This window comes from Camelus ferus, chromosome 19 (assembly GCF_009834535.1).
Source record: "Camelus ferus isolate YT-003-E chromosome 19, BCGSAC_Cfer_1.0, whole genome shotgun sequence".
In the NCBI taxonomy this organism is placed as follows: Eukaryota; Metazoa; Chordata; class Mammalia; order Artiodactyla; family Camelidae; genus Camelus; species Camelus ferus.
Window position 1 is genome coordinate 14,187,389 of NC_045714.1, and position 18,401 is coordinate 14,205,789.

Sequence of the window (18,401 nt, forward strand, 5' to 3'; positions counted from 1 at the left end):
GTTTTTAGGTTACCCAGCACATTTGTTGAAATGATAGCCCTTTCCCCCTTAAATGGACTTGGCGCCCTTGCCAAAAATCATTTGACCACATACAGAAGGGGTTTTGTCCATACTCTTTACTCTGGTGAATAAGGAAGACTCTCAAAGATCTCCCCACACTGCCTCTCCTTTCTGGTGCTGTCTCGTCTCTTGACTTCCAACTACAGTATCTCTTGGTCAGCAGGCCTAACTGGGCTGACCCACACGCAGACACAGACAGGAAGGCCAGCTGTGCAGACCCCCAACCACAAACACAAACACGCAGCGTCCCTGCACATGTTGGGGGCCCTGGAGAGCACACACCTTTCAGGGATGGCATGAACACTGAGAGTCCTAACTGCCACCCGACAGGGACCTGAGTGGGGAAGCGATGTGGGAGCTGAGGCTTGGAGAATGGAGAGGACTTGCCAAGCAAAGGGGCGTTTGTATGTCAGAGGCCACTGCCGGGCTCGGCCACGGGCAGCAGGGGCTGGCAGGAGTCCACCCCAAGGGGCCTTGTGCCTCATCTGTGAGATGAAGTCCCAAAGGATATTTTAGCCGAGAGACTGTGGGCACACTCCCAGGAACATGGGCAGGGGGACGCTGGGAAATTGGCTCTGCAGTCTGGGCTTTTTCTGTTTTCTTCCTTAACAGACCCCTGCCACCAGCAACGGGCCTGGCTGGGCTCCTCTCGTCACTGCTGCTCTGTGGAGGAATGGAGTAGGGGGTGAGTGGGAGGCGGGGGTGCGGTGGGAGGGGGTTTGGGGGAAAGGGCGGAGGGTGCGGGGCAAGGGCTGTGGGGGCGTCTAACCGGGTTCTGCCACTCAGCTTGGCCAGGCTCCCTCCCTGCTCAGGCCTCGGCTTCTATATCCTAGGAGGGCGCCCCCCACCCCAGCCCTGCCGTCCTCTCTCCCTTGCCTGGGGCTTCGTCCCGGCCACCCTCAAGACCCCACGGGCTCTCCGCGCCCGCTGCTCTTCTGCCCCTCGTGTGTCCATCTTCGCGTTGTCTCGCCCGTCCCCGGGGGAGCGTTCCCCGGCGTGGTCCGCACCTCCCACGTTCACACGAACACGGTCCTGCGGGGCGGCCGTGGGCACCAGCTGGGCCCGGCGGCGGGAAGCGTGCACTCTGGGTGAAGCCCACTACGGCGGGGACACGCCCGCCGGCACGCCGACCGGCCCTCGCGACCCAGGCTGTGGCCACACCGGCGCTTCCGGACACCGACACAGCTTCGTGGACGCCCGAGGCTTCCCGCCCCGGAAACGGAAGTGCGTCACGGCGGCAGGCCGCGCTCCCTGCGCAGAGTCGCCGCGGCGTGCGGGACCTGGAAGTACTCGCCGAGGTCCCGCCTCGCCCGCCAATAGCGCTGCCGGGGAAAGCGGAGCTTCCTTTCTGCGCTCGCGCTCGTCCTGCTGCCATCAGGTAGGCCGCGCGGGGGCCGGGCCGGGGCGGGAGGCCGCGCGGGGGTCGGGGTCGGGGTCGGAGCAGGAGACCGCACGGGGGCTGGGGTCGTGGTCGGGGCGGGAGACCGCGCGGGGGCTGGGGTCGTGGTCGGGGCGGCAGACCGCGCGGGGGTCGGGGTCGGGGCGGGAGACCGCGTGGGCAGCAGACAGCGCGGGGTTCGGGGTCTGGGCTGGAGACCGCGTAGGGGTCGGGGCTTAGCCGGGAGGGACGCAATCCCGCGGGGTCGGGTCGGGCCGGTCGGTCGGTCGGGGCAGGGGGGCTCGCGGACACGGCCGGTCCTCACGGCGCCGCGCTTGGTCCCGCAGGCCGCACTCATGCAGAACGACGCCGGCGAGTTCGTGGACCTGTACGTGCCCCGGAAATGGTGAGCGCCCCGCACCGTCCCGCTCCGGCCCCTCCACCCTCCCTCTGCCCGGCCCTCTCCCCGCTCACTGTGCTCCCCCCGCAGCTCCGCCAGCAATCGCATCATCGGCGCCAAGGACCACGCGTCCATCCAGATGAACGTGGCCGAGGTGAGCCGGGCGGCGGGAGGGCCTGCCGGCTGGGGAGGGGGCGAGTCTGTGCCGGCCTGGGCGTTGATTCCCAAACCCCAGATTTAGATCTAAAGGCACTTGGGTGCTCCTCCTTGTGACCCTCATTCTCAATTTATAGGTTGACAAGGTGACAGGAAGGTTCAACGGTCAGTTTAAAACCTATGCTATCTGCGGGGCCATTCGCAGGATGGTGAGTGTCCTCGGCCTTGCCCACCTGGGGTGCCTTTGAGCAGGAATGGCATCTCCCTCCTTGTCCTCAGGCCTGAGCAGATTTGTTGGCAGAATAGACTCAAGCCTGTTGGACTGGACTCTGCAGTCCTTTCGTGGGGGTGGAAAAGGTGCTGAGGGCCCAAGGAAGGGCCCCCCTGAGAAAGCACTCAGGCAGGCCTTGACCTTGGAGCTTCCCAGTTACCACAGGCCCTCTCAGGTCCCCAGGGCCTCCCCTGCACAGTCAGGTGTCTGCCCACTGCTGGGGTGTCCTCACTTGAGCCAGCTGTGGAGATGGCCCCAGCGTGCTTTTTTCCCTCTAGGGCGAGTCGGATGACTCCATTCTCCGACTGGCCAAGGCCGACGGCATCGTTTCAAAGTAAGAGAGCTGGAGTTTGGGCAGAGGCCTGGGACGTCTCTAGAAATCAGGTTTCAACATTGTCCTTCCTTTTGTTCTAGGAATTTCTGAGACTGGAGAGGATCATGGATGTGGGATGTTTGTCATAAATAAAACAGTGAAAACCCATCAGTGTTGTTTCATCCTGTGCCTGTGTGGGGACACGCCTGTGGGCTCTGGAGGGGCCGGCATTTTGTTGTTAATGGTTCACCAGGGCTGATCAGCTGAAGGCCTAGGAAGCATGTTGCAAAACCAAATTTTACTTAAAGGACAAATACATCACTGTTTGCAAACTTCCGTGACACACAATTTGACATTGAGGTCCAACAGCCTGCTTAGAACATTTAAATCCACAGTGCCTGCTGGGGGCTGAGGGGGTGGCACCAGGCCCTTGGACATAGGAACAGCTGGGCTGGCTCTAGAGGGAGAGGGTTTAGGCTGAAGTTTGCCTTAAATACTGGCTTTGCTCGAGTACCACACGGTGGCAGCTCTTGCATTGTTAAAAATAACACACTAAGGGGAAGGTTACAGGAGGATTTGGTAAACGATTAAATCTGACTACATAATCATTCAAACTTAAATTACTGTATCAGCCATTCCGTTTGTATAGAAATTCCCAAGGTGTGTCCCTCAAGGGTAAGTGTAAACCAGGACATATGTTTTGGAAGTCAGTCCCTTGCAGTGCTTGTAACAGGAGTGTCACTAAGACTTGAGACGCTGTGGTGGCAGGACAGGTCACTTTCCAGAAGAGTTGCCTGGGGCATAGCAGCTTCATCCTCCAGGCCCCCCTTGGTGCACATCGGGGTTTGGGGGGCCATCTTAGGGAGGCAGGGAAGAGGCACTCCTCAATAAGGGTGGGATACAGATTTGGGCTTCAAGCGCCACCCTACAGTCTCCCAGGAAGTGAGCGACTGAGGAAGGAGGAGCAGCAGCCAACAGGGTGGGAGCGGGTCTGCAGGTGGCCCCCTGCACCTCTGCTGCGGTCTAGGCCAAGTTGCTGGTGGTTGAGTGCAGTGATGAGGGCTGGCATCTCCCTGCTGCAAAAGCACCAGTCTGCACAGATGGCATGTAGGGTGGGCTGTCCTGGGCCCCTCCAGTGACAGGTTGATAGGACAGCAATGGGGAAGCAGCTTAATGGCCCAGCCAGCATGGTCCTTTCTTAGAGCAGCTGACCCATGAAGGGAGAAACTCCAGTCCTCGGTCTTCGGTATTTCTGGTGGGGCCATGAGCAGAGATGGCGCGGAGGAGCTGACGTGGGCACAGACCTGCCCTTGGGATCTGCTTGGGGCGGGCTGCACTGGCCAAGGCGCTTCTTCTTCCTGCCCTGGGGGAAGGCACAGGCACCAACCCGTTGGAGAGGCAGGGCTGCGAGGTTATAGTCTCCCTGCTCGAGGGTCAAGTGTGGTTCAAGTCACAGCTTCGGCAGACTGCATTTAACCAGTTTTTGTTGCCTTAAAAAAACCCCACATCCTAAGTGACAATAAATAAACTGTTTCCTCCATAATACTGCTTAGGAAGATCAAGAGCCGGCAGTCCCATCGTCCTGAGGGTTCCCAGTGTCACGGGCAAGAGGGCTTTTCCTGGTGAGAGGCGAAGGGTGGACCCCCGCCCGGGGTGGGCGAGGATGTTGAGGGGTGTGACACAGGATTTCACAGTGACGCGATCCTCAGAACAGGTCCGAGAGTAGGAGACGAGATCAAGCAAACCAGAGCCTGCTCTCGTGGCTGAGGCTGATGCCCGAGCTCTGCCTGTGGGCTGCGGGGAGGTGAGTGGACAAGCCCCAGGGGCTGGGCTGGGAGGCAGCCAGGCCGATGGGGCGGGGCTGGGGTGGCCATGTTCCACAGTGCAATTTCCACACCGACCGGAACTAGCCAAGACTGATGCTTCAACAGGTGAACTCAGCACTTCAGTGTGTTGAGGGAGATCTGGAAACCCAGGTCGCTACTGAGGTGCTTGTGCTGTGGCCATGGCAGCCTGCAGAAGGCCGGGGCACGCCCAGCAGGAAGGAGACGCTGCGAAGTCAGGATTCGCTGCCACACGTCGCCAACCAAAGCCCTGGTGCCAGACGGTCTCGGGCACAGGGAGAAAAGACACAGCGACAGCCCCACGTTCCGCCCCTGGGAGATCACAGGAAGGTGCCTGAGAGTGCGCGGCGGCGCATGTGCGCTGGGATGAGAGCGGAGTCCCCAGGAAGCAAGGCTGGGAAGGAGGAGCAGCACCAGCCAGGGAGGCTGGGCGCCCGCACCGCAGGGCCGGGAGCCACCCCGGGCCCATGCGCGTGCTGCGGCGCCGGGGCGCCGGGCCAGGCTAGAACTGCTGCGTGAGGCGTCGGTAATGAGGCAACACCTGGCTCTCGGGAAGGTACAGAGCGAGTTCCAAGGCCACGAGCACGGTGAACTCAAACCCGATGAGGTCCCGTCTGTTGAATCGAAACCTCTCTTCCAACTTCTGTGTTGAAGAGCAGGGCGAGGCGGAGTGAGCGGCGGGTCCCGCCGGGCCGGGCCGGGCTGGGCGAGGGCGGGCAGGGGCAGGTGGGGCAGGGCGGGGTGGGGACGGGGTTGGGGGGGGTAGACAGCCACTCACGTCGATGAGCTGCTTCACGTCGTTCCTGCGCAGGTCGCTGCTGATCTTGGCGGCCAGCAGCACGCAGGCGCCCGCGCACAGCTTGCGGGTCTGCTTGTTGAGCTTGCCCTGCAGGACCAGCTTCTCGAAGTACACGTAGGCCATGGACACCGTCACGGGCTCCAAGCCACACTCCTCAGACAGGTTCCGCATTTCTCGTTTTAAACTGTGGGTTCACACAGAGCCAAGGCTGTGGGGCCAGGAGTGGCTACACCCTCCTGAGGGATGTGCCTTCCAGCACCCTTCCCCGGAGGGCAAGGCCCAGCCCCAGGGCTGGCTGTGCGGGCAGCAGGCCAGTCCTGGCCTCCACTTGCCCCTCGCTGGGGCTTGTGGCACCCAACTGTCCTCAAGGGGGCCTCACAGAGGACAGAGCAGGGCATGGGCCAGTGTGGGGTGCAACTGGCAATGCAAAGGCCCTGAGGCATGGGTGTGCTGCAGTGGAGTCTGGACCAGGTGCTGTGGGGCCTTGGTTTCCTCCCCTGGGAGGGGGGACGGTCACAGCGGGGATGGTGCAGTGGGTGCCAGCCAGGAGGGCGCCGTGGGAGTAGGTGTGACATGCACTGGGGGCCTGCCTGGGGGAGGCCGCAAGGGGGCTGCTGCTGCTGGCTTGGCCGGAAGGCATGCGGGTGGGCTTGGGAGGGGTGCCTCTGGGTTTGTCCAGCTCAGGAATCTACCCAAAATGGGAGGTGAGGCCCATGTGCTGCTGCGGTGGGCCCGGGGACGCCCGCCTCGACCCTCCTCACCTCCTGATTTTGCTCAGCGTCAGCTTGATGTGTGGGAACTTCTCCCGGAAGGTCTCGTTCATATCCTTCTTGAGGTCGGAGGGTTTCACGTACTCTATCACCGTGGTCTGCAACAGAGAGGGGCCAGGCCCACGCAGCCGGGCGCCCGGTTGAGGCCTGAGTGACTCAGGGCGAGGGCTGACCCAGGTGTGTGCCAGCACCGCTTCCCGACGCATGCGCCCCTCGGCGCAGCCCAGCCCCGGCGGCGGCCCCGTACCATGTAGGACGCGAAGATGAGGACACGCTTGTGCTTGCCGCAGGGCCACTGAGGGTCATCCAGGAGGTCGGGGTTGTACTCTAGGGTATCCCCTGCGTCAGTCCCTGCAAGCAGAGGGCAGCCCTGACCCACCATGAGCCCTGCGCCCTGGTCAACAGCTTGTGCCAACCCGAGCCTCAGTCAGAAGCTGTCTGGAGCCAGGGAGCAGCTGGGGCTGAGGGCGTCACTGTGGACCAAGGGAGTGACACTCTGGGGTCCAGGGGCTCCCCCTCCCCTAGGGCTGAGTGGGAGGATGGACGTCCTGACAAGGAAGGACCCCCAGAGCCATCAGTGGACCCCACTCCCCAAGCCTGGACTGAGCACTGTGGACTCCAGTGTGACTCACTGGTCTGCCTGCCACGTGGCGCCCCTGGTCCAGCGCCTGTGGCTGCTCACCCTGCATGGTCAGGGCCCTCAGGCTACCTAGTTCCGGGCCGGCTGGTGTTGCCCGGGCAGGGGCTGGTTTACATCTTGACCCCGGCAGAGTGCGGGGGACGCTGGGCCGGGGTGGAGGCGGCGGGCCATGGCTGTCCGGCTTGAGTGTCACCAGGGCATTGGTGGGGTACAGGAACTTGGCGTAAGACACAACCTGGAAAGGCAGTGGGTTGGGCTCAGCCCCATGACCCCATCCAAGACCAGAGGTCAAGCCAGCTCCCCTCTGCTCCTTCCTGCGGCAGGAAGGCCCCGCACAAACGCTCCCACATGCAGACCAGGAAGGGACCCTGGCGGCTCATGCCGCCAGGACCGCCGCTGCTCGCTCCGCGAGCCCCCCATCCCTCACCTGGGGTCTGCAGCCGGGAGCTTCGTCCTGCCTCCGAGCCCCGACCTCCCACACCCTCACCGCCCAGCTGCCAGAGGCGGCAGGCTCGCCCCACAGGCTGCGTGGCTCCCTCCCACGGATACCTTGCATTTTAGAAGCTTGAACTACAACGACCTTGAGCCCACCTCCTGGATACACTAAGTCTCCCCGCCGCTGAGTGCAGCGCCAACTCTTACCTTTCCGTCCGCTCCCAGCTCGACACCTTCCAACTGAAACACCATCTCTGAAGACACGGAAATGCCACCGGACGGATGCCTCTGCTTCTGGCTGTCCCCCCGCAGGTCACTGCAACGCACAGAATGGGGTGAGCTGCTGGGCCCCCCACCTCCCCACACAGGCTCTCCCTCTGCCACGCCCTCCGTGCCTGCCCAGGTGCTACTGGTTTTCTCACTGAGGGAAGAGCAGCACTGGCCTCAGCGGGGACACAGGGAAGGACCCCTGTCGCAAGAACTGTCCGCAACCTGCTCCTTCCCGGGGCCCAGGCACTTCCTGTTCACACTCCCTGGAGGTGGGCCAACCTCCACTCCATCCAGCTCGCTCCCCAGGTGTGTGCCCTCCACCTGCAGCCATGCCCTCGGCCAGCTTGGCTCAGCCCACGGGGGTAGAGGGCTTCCTCCCAGCCTGTTCTCGTGCCAGGTCACGCTGTCCCCACCCCGACAGCCATATCCCTCTCCCCAGTTACGTGGGGACACAGCTGCCTGGGCTGGTCACAGGGATGTACGGCAGTGTCCTGTCTGGAGGGACGTCCCAGGCACCTGCATTCAGCAGCTCACACAAGATAACAAGTGCGGACACGCCCCTCCCAGAGAACCTGGACCCAGATGGCCTTCAGAACTTCCGAGAAGCTTCGGTGGAAGCTGGCCTGCTGGCCCCTGCGTGAGGCTGCCATGAGTGGGTGCAGCCAGACCAGGCCCCTGCCGGGTGGGGACCAGCCTCTCACCTGACCCGCAGGCCTTCTCCATACGGCAGAACTGAGAAGGCCTGCACACAGGGACCTCTTGGCACAGATCAGCACGATCCTGAGGGGAGGATGGGGGTTAGAACAGGGCAGCAGGGGTTTCTAGGGGTCCTTCCTGCCTAGACTCAGGTGATGGGAACTGCCCCAGTGTCCAGGGGGCTCTCAGGTCAGGAGGCCCAGGGCTCGCGGTGAGTCCACCTGGCTGCTGGCTCTCCCTGGTTTCCTCCAGGCACTCAACAAGGGCATCATGTCTTTTCCAGTCAGTGAGCACGCAACCTCCACGTGATGCGCTACATGGAGGGTCATGCCTGGTCCCGTGCAGGTGGAGGCCAGGCTTTGGAGGACATGAGAGGCAGAGGTGCCCAGAGGATGTTCAGTTCAGGGAGTCTGTCCTCAGCATCCCGGAGGGACAGGACCCTAACAGGTCCAGAAAGTGCCCAGTTCTATGTCCTGAGCCAAACTGTCCTGAGGGGCCATTGCGTGAGGGACACAGCAGGAAGGATGGCCTTCCCTTCCCTCTGGGCATGGCTCTGCCTGGCCCAGCCTCAGTCTAGCAGGGAAGACAACAGTGGGAGACCCACTGCCCTTTTCTGGCTGTGACAACTGGGCACTGGGGCCCACTGAAGCCAGCTCAGTACTCAGGCCCAGGGCCTGCTCCTCATACCAGGCCACACCTGTCCTGCTGGGGACCATGCTGGGGCATCAGGGACCGTCCAAGCTACGGCCACCGCTGGGAAGACACAGCACTCCCCGACCAGGGCTGCCTGCTGGAGGCCTGCGCACGGCCTCCAGCAGGAGAAGGGTCTGGGGACCCTCTGGGTCAGGAGAACGAGGATGATGCCTCAGGACCTGCAGGGTGGGGTGTGAAGGATGTGGGGTACGAGGGACATGGGGCGTGAAGGACAGGTGACAGGAGCGGCCCCCAAAGGCCCCTCACCCAGCACCCACAGACACAGGGCCTCCGAGGGCTGTGCTGGGCCCCAGCTGCACTCGGCACCCCAGTTCCAGGAGGACGGGTCCCCTCTGTGCTTCCCAAATAGAGCAAGGCCTTCTCTCCTGGATGCCCCTGCCCATCCCCACTATCTCCACTGTGCCTGCACCTCAGCACGCCTGCTCAGTGGTGGTCCCTGCTGGGTGGCTCCTCACCCAGGACGCACCATGGGCCCTGGAGCTCAGTGAATGTGGGGAGTAGGGTAGGGAGGTGATGGGGAGGAGGGTCCACTTCTAAAAGAACATGGGGCGGGCTGTGGGGATGAGACTTGTGCACTGAAGGAAGAAAGGGCTGCTGACGAGGGCAGCCCGGGCCCACGAGGTTAGGGGGCATGGAGGGCAGCCCCGGCCTTGGCCGCCGGGCGGTACCTGCTGCTCTTGGTGTCGTACTGCCTCATGTTCTTGATGAAGTGAGTCTTCTTCAGGCCTTTGTGTCTCGGGGACCCGGATATGTGTTTTGTCCTGCAGGTGAAAAGCAGGTCACTCTTCCCCTCTGGGACTCTCTCTGGCCCTAGGTGAGTGGCAGGGGCACAGGTCTTGGGGTGGCCGGCAGCGGGGCTCCTTACCGCTGAACCGAGGCACATCCCACTGTGTCTTCCAGAAACTCGAGGGAGCAGCGCTGGGAGGCGATGCGCCTTCTGTGAAGAGGAAACCGCGGGGCCTTAGGATACACACCGGGGGCTGCCCTGCAGGCCCTGCTGCAGAACCAGGGCCACAGGCCCCACAGGGTGCCACCTGCTACTCAGGTACCAGGCTCCCCTCTGGGAAGGGAGGCCCCCCAGGCCACAGGGACAGAAGGCCATTGGGTCTGCGGAAAGGTGTGCGTGCTGGGCCACCCAAGGGCCAGAGTTTGCTAGAAGAATCTGAGGGGGACGCGGCACTGGAAGGGGTGGCCGGCTGTACCCTGGTCTGCCGGCCGCCTCTCGGAGTTCAGCCCACGGGTCCCAAGAGCCCTCTCAGGCCCAGGACTGGTGGGGCAGGCCACGCTGGCCCACAGCGGGCTGGAGGCAGGGAGAGACACTTCTGTAAGGTCTCTGCAGGTTTGAGGGCCCAGGTGGAAGCCCCGGGAAGGGGGTGTGGTGGGCTGGGTAAGGTCCACTGATAGCTCTGCAGGACTGGCCCTCAGGTGAGCACCTGTCCCGCCAACCCTCCTCTGCCCACCTGGGGATGCAGCGGCCAAGAAACCCGCCTGGAGCCATCGCCAGTGCTGATAGCCCTGCCTCGGCCCCACAAGGGCCCTGTGCACACCCCGCCCCTGTCCCCAGCACAGGACACCCAGGAGCACTTGGAGGCGACGCAGCCTGCCCACTGTCTGCCCTCCGCTCCCTGCACGCACCACAGCCCCCCACCAAGGGCCCCCAGAGCGCTGTTCCTTTGGTCTGGAATCTTCCTTCTCTAGCTCCTCCAGTGGCTATGTCCTCCCCGACTTTAGACTCAGCTCATATGTGGCCCTCACTCCCTCCAGGGCAGCTGCAGCCCTAGCACCATCGCTCTCCTGGGACCACTCGTGCCTGTCACCTGGCGGAAGACACCGGACACCGTGCTTGGCACTCTCCTGCCTCCATCCCCAACCGAGCATCAGAGGAGCCAATGGGTTTCCCGTCGGCCAACAGCTCCTCCTCACCATGGTCTAGGCCCAGTGGCTGGGATTCTTCTTGGAGCAAAGCCCTGCCCAGTGACAGGGAGCAGAAAGCTTGTTAACTAGCACTTCCACCAGACCCGTGCTGAGGAGGCTCTGAGCATCTGGGCATGAGGCCCTGTGGGCTGGGGGCACGGCCTTAGCCACTCCTCAGGAGGGGACACATGTGGCCTCAGGTCAGGCCTGAGACTGAAGCCCAGAGACCCACAGATGTGCTGGGTGGCCAGGGAGGAGCGTGTCCCAGTACCCACAGGTGACTGAGGACTAGCTGCCCGATGACAGGGGCTCCTACCAGCCCTCTGAGGTGGGGAAGGTGCTAGGGTTGTCCCAGAGACAAACAGATGTTTGGTCTGGTTCAAAACCATTCTGGGTGGGGGCCTTACCAGGGCCTAACACGTGCTAGGGAGCTTGGGAGAGCAGCCTTCCACCCAGTGTTGGGCCCAGAAACCCAGAGCGGGCTGCACCCTCAGGTCAAGGCCACCACCGTGGTCTAGGCCAATGTGCACATTTCACCAGCAGGCACCGCTCAGGGAAAAGCCGTGAGGGTGGGCCCTGCTACCCTACTGCTCCAGGGTGGGAGGCTCCTGGAGCTCAGGGCCCGTGGCCTACGAGACACAGCAACACGGGTCCCGCACTCAGCACAGGCTGGGCAGGGGCCCAGGGCCTGGGTGTCAGAAGCAGCCACTTCAGTAATAGCATGAGCTCCATCTGGGCTCAGGGAGGTGGGGGGACAGCGAGGAGGACTCGTTGCCGAGGGCCCACCTTCCTCGCAGCAACTCAAGGACCCTCCTCCCAGCAGGACCCCTGGTTTACAGACGAGGCCTGGCATGGTCAGGCTACCTGCTGGGGTCCAGGCCACCATGAGCCAGTGTGTCTGCCAGGAGCTGGGGTGTCACGTGCTGGGGTGTGACAGCCGCCCCCTCATGCCACTGCTCAACTGCAGCTGGTGGCATGAGGGGCGCGGCACCTGCCCGAGGTCACACAGCCGGGCTGTCACCCTGATACAAGGTCCAGGCTCTAATGAAGCCTTTTAAGTGATAAGGCAGCAGGAGCTTATCGAAAAGAAACTAGAACTGAGCACAGACCTAAACCTAGGCAAGCGCTGGCGCCCCACAGCGGCCCTGTCTCCAGAGAAGGGATGCTCATCCGCCCACCCCGCCGCCTGTGAGGGAGGAGGGCACCGGCCAGGCCAGAGGGAGGGCGCCTGGGGGAGACGGGGAAGTGCAGGAGGCCTCAGGTAAGGGCACCTGGGGCCCAGGCCCAGCCAGGACAGCAGGGAGGGAAGGAGGGCGGCGGGAGGCTGTGTCAGGCAGACACCCAGTGTCCCAAGAGGCCCGGGGCGGGGCCAGGTGAGGCAGGCCTGCCTGGAGAGAGCGCCCACCGGAGGAGGACGCGCGGGCCCTGGGCCCCGGCAGAGAAGCCGGCCTAGCAGGGGCGGGACCGCCCCTGGAAAGCGGCTGGGCTCAGTGGCCCCGCAGAGCGCAGAGCGGCCCGGCCTGGCTTCCCCTGCCTCGTCTCCTCGTCTCCTCGGGTAATTTCCCGGCTGGCCTGTTGGCTCCCACACACCTGGGGCCTTGTCCGCAGGCTGCGGAGGCCCCTGGCACGCTCCCCCGCCCACCAGGCTGCTGCCCAGGGCCCGTCCGAGCTCTGCCGCCCAGCTCGCCCTGTTCATTCCAGTCACTGCAGCACAGATGTCTCTGGTCCCACCAAGCCCGAAGATCTGACCCCAGCTGGTTTTGTGGATCTGACTTTGAGGTGTTCCTCTATCTTTCCTTCCTTGTAAGTGTTTTACATATAAATTCAGTCCTCACGACCCACAGTTTCCAGGTGGCAAGACTGAGAGCTGGTGAGAGGCGGGGCTGCGATCTGTGCCCCAGCGGGCAGTCTGGGCACCGGCCCCCTTGGCGCAGCCTTGGCCCCTTGACCCTTCCCCCCCCCCCGGGGGGGGCCCTCCTGGCCCTGGCGGGTGAGCTGGGATCAAGGCTGCTCCTACACCGTTTTCTCTGGGCCCCTTTTCTGAGCTCAGCCTGTGTTGCCGGTGATGCTATGACAGACCAGGCCAGCCAAGAGAGGGGCCCCTGCTTTCACCCCCGGCCCACCTCCCACTCCACAGGACCCAGGGTGTGAGGGAAGAGGACACCCTGCAGGCCGCTGGCCGGCACGGGAGGCCCAGGTTTGCAGACCCCCTGCTTTCTGAGCTCAGGTGCAGTTACTGAGGGGTCGGGGGTCAGGGGCACACGTGATCCCTGCGTCTCCCCAAGCCTGCCCACTGCTCTCACTCACTCTCAGAAGTGCCCCTTTACAATCAGGGACCCACACTCCCTTCCCCCTGAGACGTGCTCACAGAAAGAGAAACTGCTACTTTTTAGACACTGTTTCGAGCATCTGATAAAGTTCCTTCTCTTTGTAACTGAAAACCCCCAGGCAAGCAGAGAAGGGCTCCTGTCTCGTCTGAAGACCACCCAGTCCCAGCCAGGGGCCCAGCGAAAGGGCTGCTGGAAGTGGGATCAGACTGTCTGAGCTCCAATGGCCGCCGCTGCCAGGAGCGTGTGGGCAGTGTCTCGTCCAGCTGCCCCCCCCCCCCCAGCCTGAGCAGGGGGCCTGGCACATCGCAGGCCCTTGTGCCTACCTGCTGAATATGTGGGTGGTCCTAGGTACCTCGTCCCACCAAGTCCCTGCCAGGCAAAATGAAACCCCCAAATTCCAGCGGTCCTGGGGCTGGTCTCAGCAAGGCCTCTGGTTCCCCTCCAGCCTCCAAAATCAATGACAGGAACAAACTGCCAGATGCTACACTGAAATTGCTTTAACTTGGACCACAAGGTGGCTGCTGACCAAGACAGCAACTAAGAGCCCAGGCCCTTTCTCAGAGCCATCCCTGTGCGGGCCCTCCGGGACGGCGAGGGTCTCTGCTCCCAGCTGAGCCGGCAGCATCCTGGCCTTGCCTCCCGCCTTGCTAGTGCCGGGGATGCTAGTGAGGGCTGGTGTCCTGTGTCCCCCAAAATACACGTTCAAGTCTCAACCCCTCTTGACTGTGACTATGACCACATTTGGAAATAGGATCTTTATAGGTGTAATCAGGTTAAGATGAGGTCGTTAGGGTGGCCCTGACCCAGTGACTGAGGTCCTCATGAGGAGAGGGAAACACCAGGTGAAGACAGAGACTCAGAAGAAGCTGTGTGAAGATGGAGGCAAAGACTGGAGCGTCGCAGCCATAAGCCCAGGACACCCGCACCAGGTCGGGGAGGCAGGGAGGATGCCCTCCAGAGCCCTCACAGGGGCCCAGCCCCGCCCCACCCTGACCGCAGGCCCATGGCCTCTAAGACTGTGCGAGGAAACCTGCTGCTGTTTTAAGCTGCCAAGTGTATGATGCTTTAGTCACGGCAGCCCCGGGCTCCCACAGAGAGGAGAGGGCGCTGATGTGACGGCGGAGGAGGTGCAGGGGCCTGGCAGGGGCAGAGAGAGCACCTGAAGGCCTGTTTCCGACCCAGCCGAGGAAGCCCGGAAACCTGGTGTGCTCCTGAGTGTTAAGGGCCCACCGCGTTGAAATGAGAAGAAACGCTGGGTTAGAAGTTCTGGGGAGGAAAACACGGATTCTGATGATCTGCTCACTGGCATAGTGGAAAAAGCCACACCAGACTGTGCCCTGGGTGTGAAACATGAATTCCCCACCACGGACCAAGCCATGAGTGCTCCCTGGGCAACGTGGATGTAACTAGTGTCTCCGGTGACCTGGCCCCGCCACTGCCACCCTTGAGGAGCCGTTGCCATTCACCCGACCTCACAACAGCCCCTCCAGGAGGTAGTGCTTAACGTAAACCCATTTCACACAGAAGCAAACTGAGGCTCAGAGGAGCCATGCTACCTGCTCAAAGTGGAGCTGGAATTCCAACCCAGTCTGTTCCTAGAACCTGTATCAAACCGCCGCACTCGCGACACAGGCCTTGGAAAGAGAACCTTAGAGAATTCTCTCCGTTCCCCGAAACAACTGACCTTCCAAGTCCACAGCCTGCAGCTAGCAGCCCCCTTTGCGAGACCAGCCACCCTCCTGCACTCAGCAGTGACTGCCTGTGGCCCCCTCCAGGCCTGGGGAGCACAGACACGGACAGCCCCACCCTGGGAGCCCACAGTCTGTCAGGGGAGGGGCAGTGACGCTCAGACACAAGGGCTGGGCCCTGCGCTCGGCTGCAGAGCCCGAGGGGCGTATTCTGCATGGGCAGGTGTCGCCCTGAAGAGGGGAGAGATACCTGAACAGGATTTGAAGGCCAAGTGGGAGGGAGGGGCAGGAGAGGGCTCACTGTACAGGTGGGGCCAGGCGAGCTGGAGGGAGATGGGGACCAGGGAGGGCACAGTGGGAACGCTGGAGGGCACCCAACTCACACCACATCCCAGCTGGTCCCCATGTCCTCCAGGGCGCTGGACCTGCGCATTCTCCAGAAACAGCGTGAGCACCCTTGCCAGGCCAGGCTCCTGGTTCCCGCTTCATCGCAGCATCCACCCTCTTGGAAGCCCTTCCACTAGAACGGCTCCGTGGGGCTGGATGCTGGCCTGTCTGGTTCACAGGACCTGGCCCACAACGGGGGCACCTACAGTGTTTGCTGAACAGTCTGTCCAGCACCACACACAGGACCCAGGACTGGGACAGGAGGACAAAGCTGCACAGCGTGGGCTGGCTGCAGGTCCTTGCACGGCAGGCCCGGCCCTGGAGGGGCACCGAGTGGCTGGAACAAGACCTGGCATGATGAGGGGACCATCCTCTGGCTGACAGCCGCCAGGAGATATGACTATTTTGTGGGATGGTCTGCCAGCCAAGAACAGGCTGGCCTTGGGGCTCCGTTTTTAAAGTGGTCTGATTTCCATCAAGAAAATAGTCTTCTTGATACCAGCCCTGTCAGATAAGCAGTTCCGTCTCCCCGGGGACAAGGGAAGGGTGGTGCCTGGCTGCCACATTTGGGGCAAGCTGATCTCTCTGTCCCAACAGGCCCCCAACCCTCCCTGGAGCCTTGGCCAGGCCTGGGGACAGGGTCAGGCCACGCATCCTTGCGGCCTGTGCAGGAGGCAGCTGCTTTTCTTATTCCACCCACGAAGCGTGACGGCGGCCTCAGGGCCATTCAGAAGAACTCTGAATGTAAAGTCAAGGAGTCCGGCCAGAAGCACTATATTCGGGACTCAACCCTCCCAACCAGAAGTCCCTTAGAAGACCCATCACTTTGACCCTCCTGAGGGCCAGGGGTGTGAGGCAACTGCAGCCAGTGCAGCTGGGATGACCTCCAGGTAAGGAGAGCCACCTCTGGACACCAGGGAACTGTGGTGGCTTCGAGGTGTCAACCACCCCGGGGGGCACCAAGCTGCAAGACTCTGCACTCAGCCCCTCCCCGCACACTGCCAGGGCCTGTCCCAGAGCAAGCATGTCCAGAAGCTGTGTCCCCAGACAGTGGCCCTTGAGAAGGGACTTTGGCGAGCAGCCAGTCCTGGTCCCAGACCCAGGAACCACGTCACTCCTCAAGGTGAAGGTAGGGGAGCAGTGCTCAAGGGTACTGGAAACTGGAGCTTTGCAAGTGGCTGTGAAAGGGTCTCTGGGCGAAGAATGTGAGGTGTCCAGCAGCTGCACTCACCCTTGGCAGGGGGCACAGACAAGAGGGGCAGAACTCGGGGAAGGGGTGTCACTCTAAGATGGGCTGAGAGGTTCTCAGAAATGCAAGCAGGGCAGGGGCAGTAACTGCAACCTGGGATGTGACAGGCCCAGGAACCTGAGCTCGAGGGGACAGTGAGGGCAGGGACTGGCGGTGGGGGCTCCAATGACCAGCGGCTGTGGCATGGAGGGCTGGGAGGTCTGGCCGGCTGCAGGAGACTCTGAGGCTAGACGTCACAACGCAGGGAAGCTCCCTGGGCCACACGGAGCGGGTCACCCAGTTCAGAGAAGCAGGGGATTGGGTGGGGATGTTTGTGAGTCCCTGTGTCCATGGGACTCATCAGAGTGGTTGGGGAGGGGGTGTGTCCAGAGCTGACAGGGCTCTGTGTCTGGGGGCTGATAAGAGCTGAGGGAACCCTGACCCATGTTCAGGGGCTGACAAGATTAAGAGAACCCTGACCCTTAACTCTGGGGACTAACACGGCCCAAATGAAACCTTCACATCCATGTTCAGGAGTGGTGACAGAGCCCCTGATGACCCTTGGCTCTGACATCTCAGGCTGATGGGGCCTGGGCGACTCCCTTCCAGGGCTGGCAAGGCCCAGGATGCCCCAACCCTCTGTCCCTTGTTGACAGGGCCAGAACACCCCAACTGTGAGTCTGGGGCTCACCTACTGATCTCCAAGTTCTATGCCGACAGACCACCTAACCCTGTGTCAAGGGCTCATCCAGATCCCCTAGAGGTCACCTGAGCCCGCCCCCACCCCCTGCTGTGCTGGTGGCCCCCAGGTCACCCCCACCCTGTGCTCTAGGCTGTCAGGCCCCAGGGCCACCCTGCCCAAGCTGGGCCCCAGGTGATTCCACCAGGTGACCCCAACCCCTGCGCTGACCCAGCCCCCGGCCCACCCGCCCGCAGGTGACCCTGACGGCACTCACCTCTGGCGCTGCCCGTCCAGGCCCAGGCCCAGGCCCAGGCCCAGGCCAACGGGGGCGGGCGCGGGGCTGAGCAGGCCCTGGGGCGCCGAGGCCCTGCTCGCGGGACCGGGCAAGGGCAGGCCGGAGGGCGGCGCGGGCGGCGGCGGAGGCGGCGGCGGCGGCGGCGCGGGCGGCTCGCGGGCCTCGGCCGGCGGCGGGGGCGGGGGCGGGGGCTTCTCGCTGCCCGGGCCCAGGCTCGGGGGCCGCCCGTCCAGGGAGATGTTGTTGAGGAAAAACAGCGCGGCCTGGCGGCGCCGAGAGTCCCTGCGCCTCCGCGGCGCCTGCGGCGGGGCCCTGGCGGCGGGGCCGGGGCCGGGCCCGGCGGCCGGCGCGGCCCTTGCAGGGCCGGAGGACGGGCCCGGGGACCCACCCGCCGCGGCCGCGGCCATCCTCCGACTGAGCCCGCCGGCCGCCCGCAGCCGCCGCCACCGCCCGCGCACGCGCCGGCGCCCTCCACCCATTGGCCGGGGCGCGCTCGCATGCAAATAAGCCGCCGCCGCGCCCGCCCATTGGCCAGTGAGGCGCCCTGGGCGAGGCGCCCTGGGCGGTCCGCCCGGCTCGGAGGCAGCTCTCCTGGGTCCTAGAGGCGGTTATGACGCGGCTCGGGGGACCCGGGAACCGCGCGTCTGCCAGCCGGGCTGCCCCGCGGGTCCTGGCTCGCGGCAGAGCGGCGGCGGCGGCGCCGCGAGTTCGAGTCCCTTCCTCGGAAGCCGCGGCCCGGGGGCGCAAGTGCCTTGTTCCACTATCTGGGCTGCGGCGTTCGTGGCCAGCCGCCTTTGAGCCTCGTTTTCAGGCTCCAGCGCACTTCCTCTATGCGGGTGTGTGTCTTTGCGGGGGAGCTGGGGTGCGGGGGCTGGAGCTGTGCCCTCCGCCGCCTGGGCGGTCCCTTGAAGAGGGAACCCCCGGGCTCCTGGGAATGGCCGCCGTGCCACCTGACCTCTCTCATTGAAGAGGAGACCGCGGATCTGAAGGGAGAAGGCACCTGCCACAGGCAGGTGGGGCCGGTGCTGGGCCTTCAGCCCCAGGTACTGTCCTGCTCTTCCCAAAGCAGCAAACGACCTTGAGTCTGCGGGTTGCCAGGCCTCAGTTCGTCTGTCTTCTGTATCCAGGACC

The 18,401-nt window shown here is 63.4% G+C and overlaps 1 protein-coding gene and 2 long non-coding RNA genes across 3 annotated transcripts; 1 reads left to right on the forward strand and 2 right to left on the reverse strand.

Annotated features, from left to right (window-relative positions):
* Positions 1-101: 101 nt before the first annotated feature.
* Positions 102-1,257, reverse strand: LOC116657876. The gene is made up of 2 exons (XR_004313032.1): positions 1,068-1,257; positions 102-723 (listed from the first exon to the last, which is right to left on the reverse strand). It is a non-coding gene; the product is annotated as an uncharacterized LOC116657876 (long non-coding RNA).
* Positions 1,258-1,340: 83 nt separating this feature from the next.
* On the forward strand, positions 1,341-2,746 carry RPS21. The gene is made up of 6 exons (XR_004313031.1): positions 1,341-1,438; positions 1,786-1,844; positions 1,929-1,992; positions 2,132-2,203; positions 2,544-2,599; positions 2,680-2,746. It is a non-coding gene; the product is annotated as a ribosomal protein S21 (long non-coding RNA).
* Positions 2,747-2,857: 111 nt separating this feature from the next.
* Positions 2,858-17,715, reverse strand: CABLES2 (Cdk5 and Abl enzyme substrate 2). Its single transcript, XM_032461527.1, is given in 11 exon segments — positions 2,858-5,065; positions 5,201-5,405; positions 5,983-6,089; positions 6,239-6,342; positions 6,701-6,866; positions 7,274-7,382; positions 8,038-8,078; positions 8,080-8,116; positions 9,415-9,507; positions 9,612-9,683; positions 17,250-17,715. Coding segments are annotated over 11 exon segments (1,503 nt in total). The 5' UTR covers positions 17,678-17,715; the 3' UTR covers positions 2,858-4,924.
* Positions 17,716-18,401: the final 686 nt, after the last annotated feature.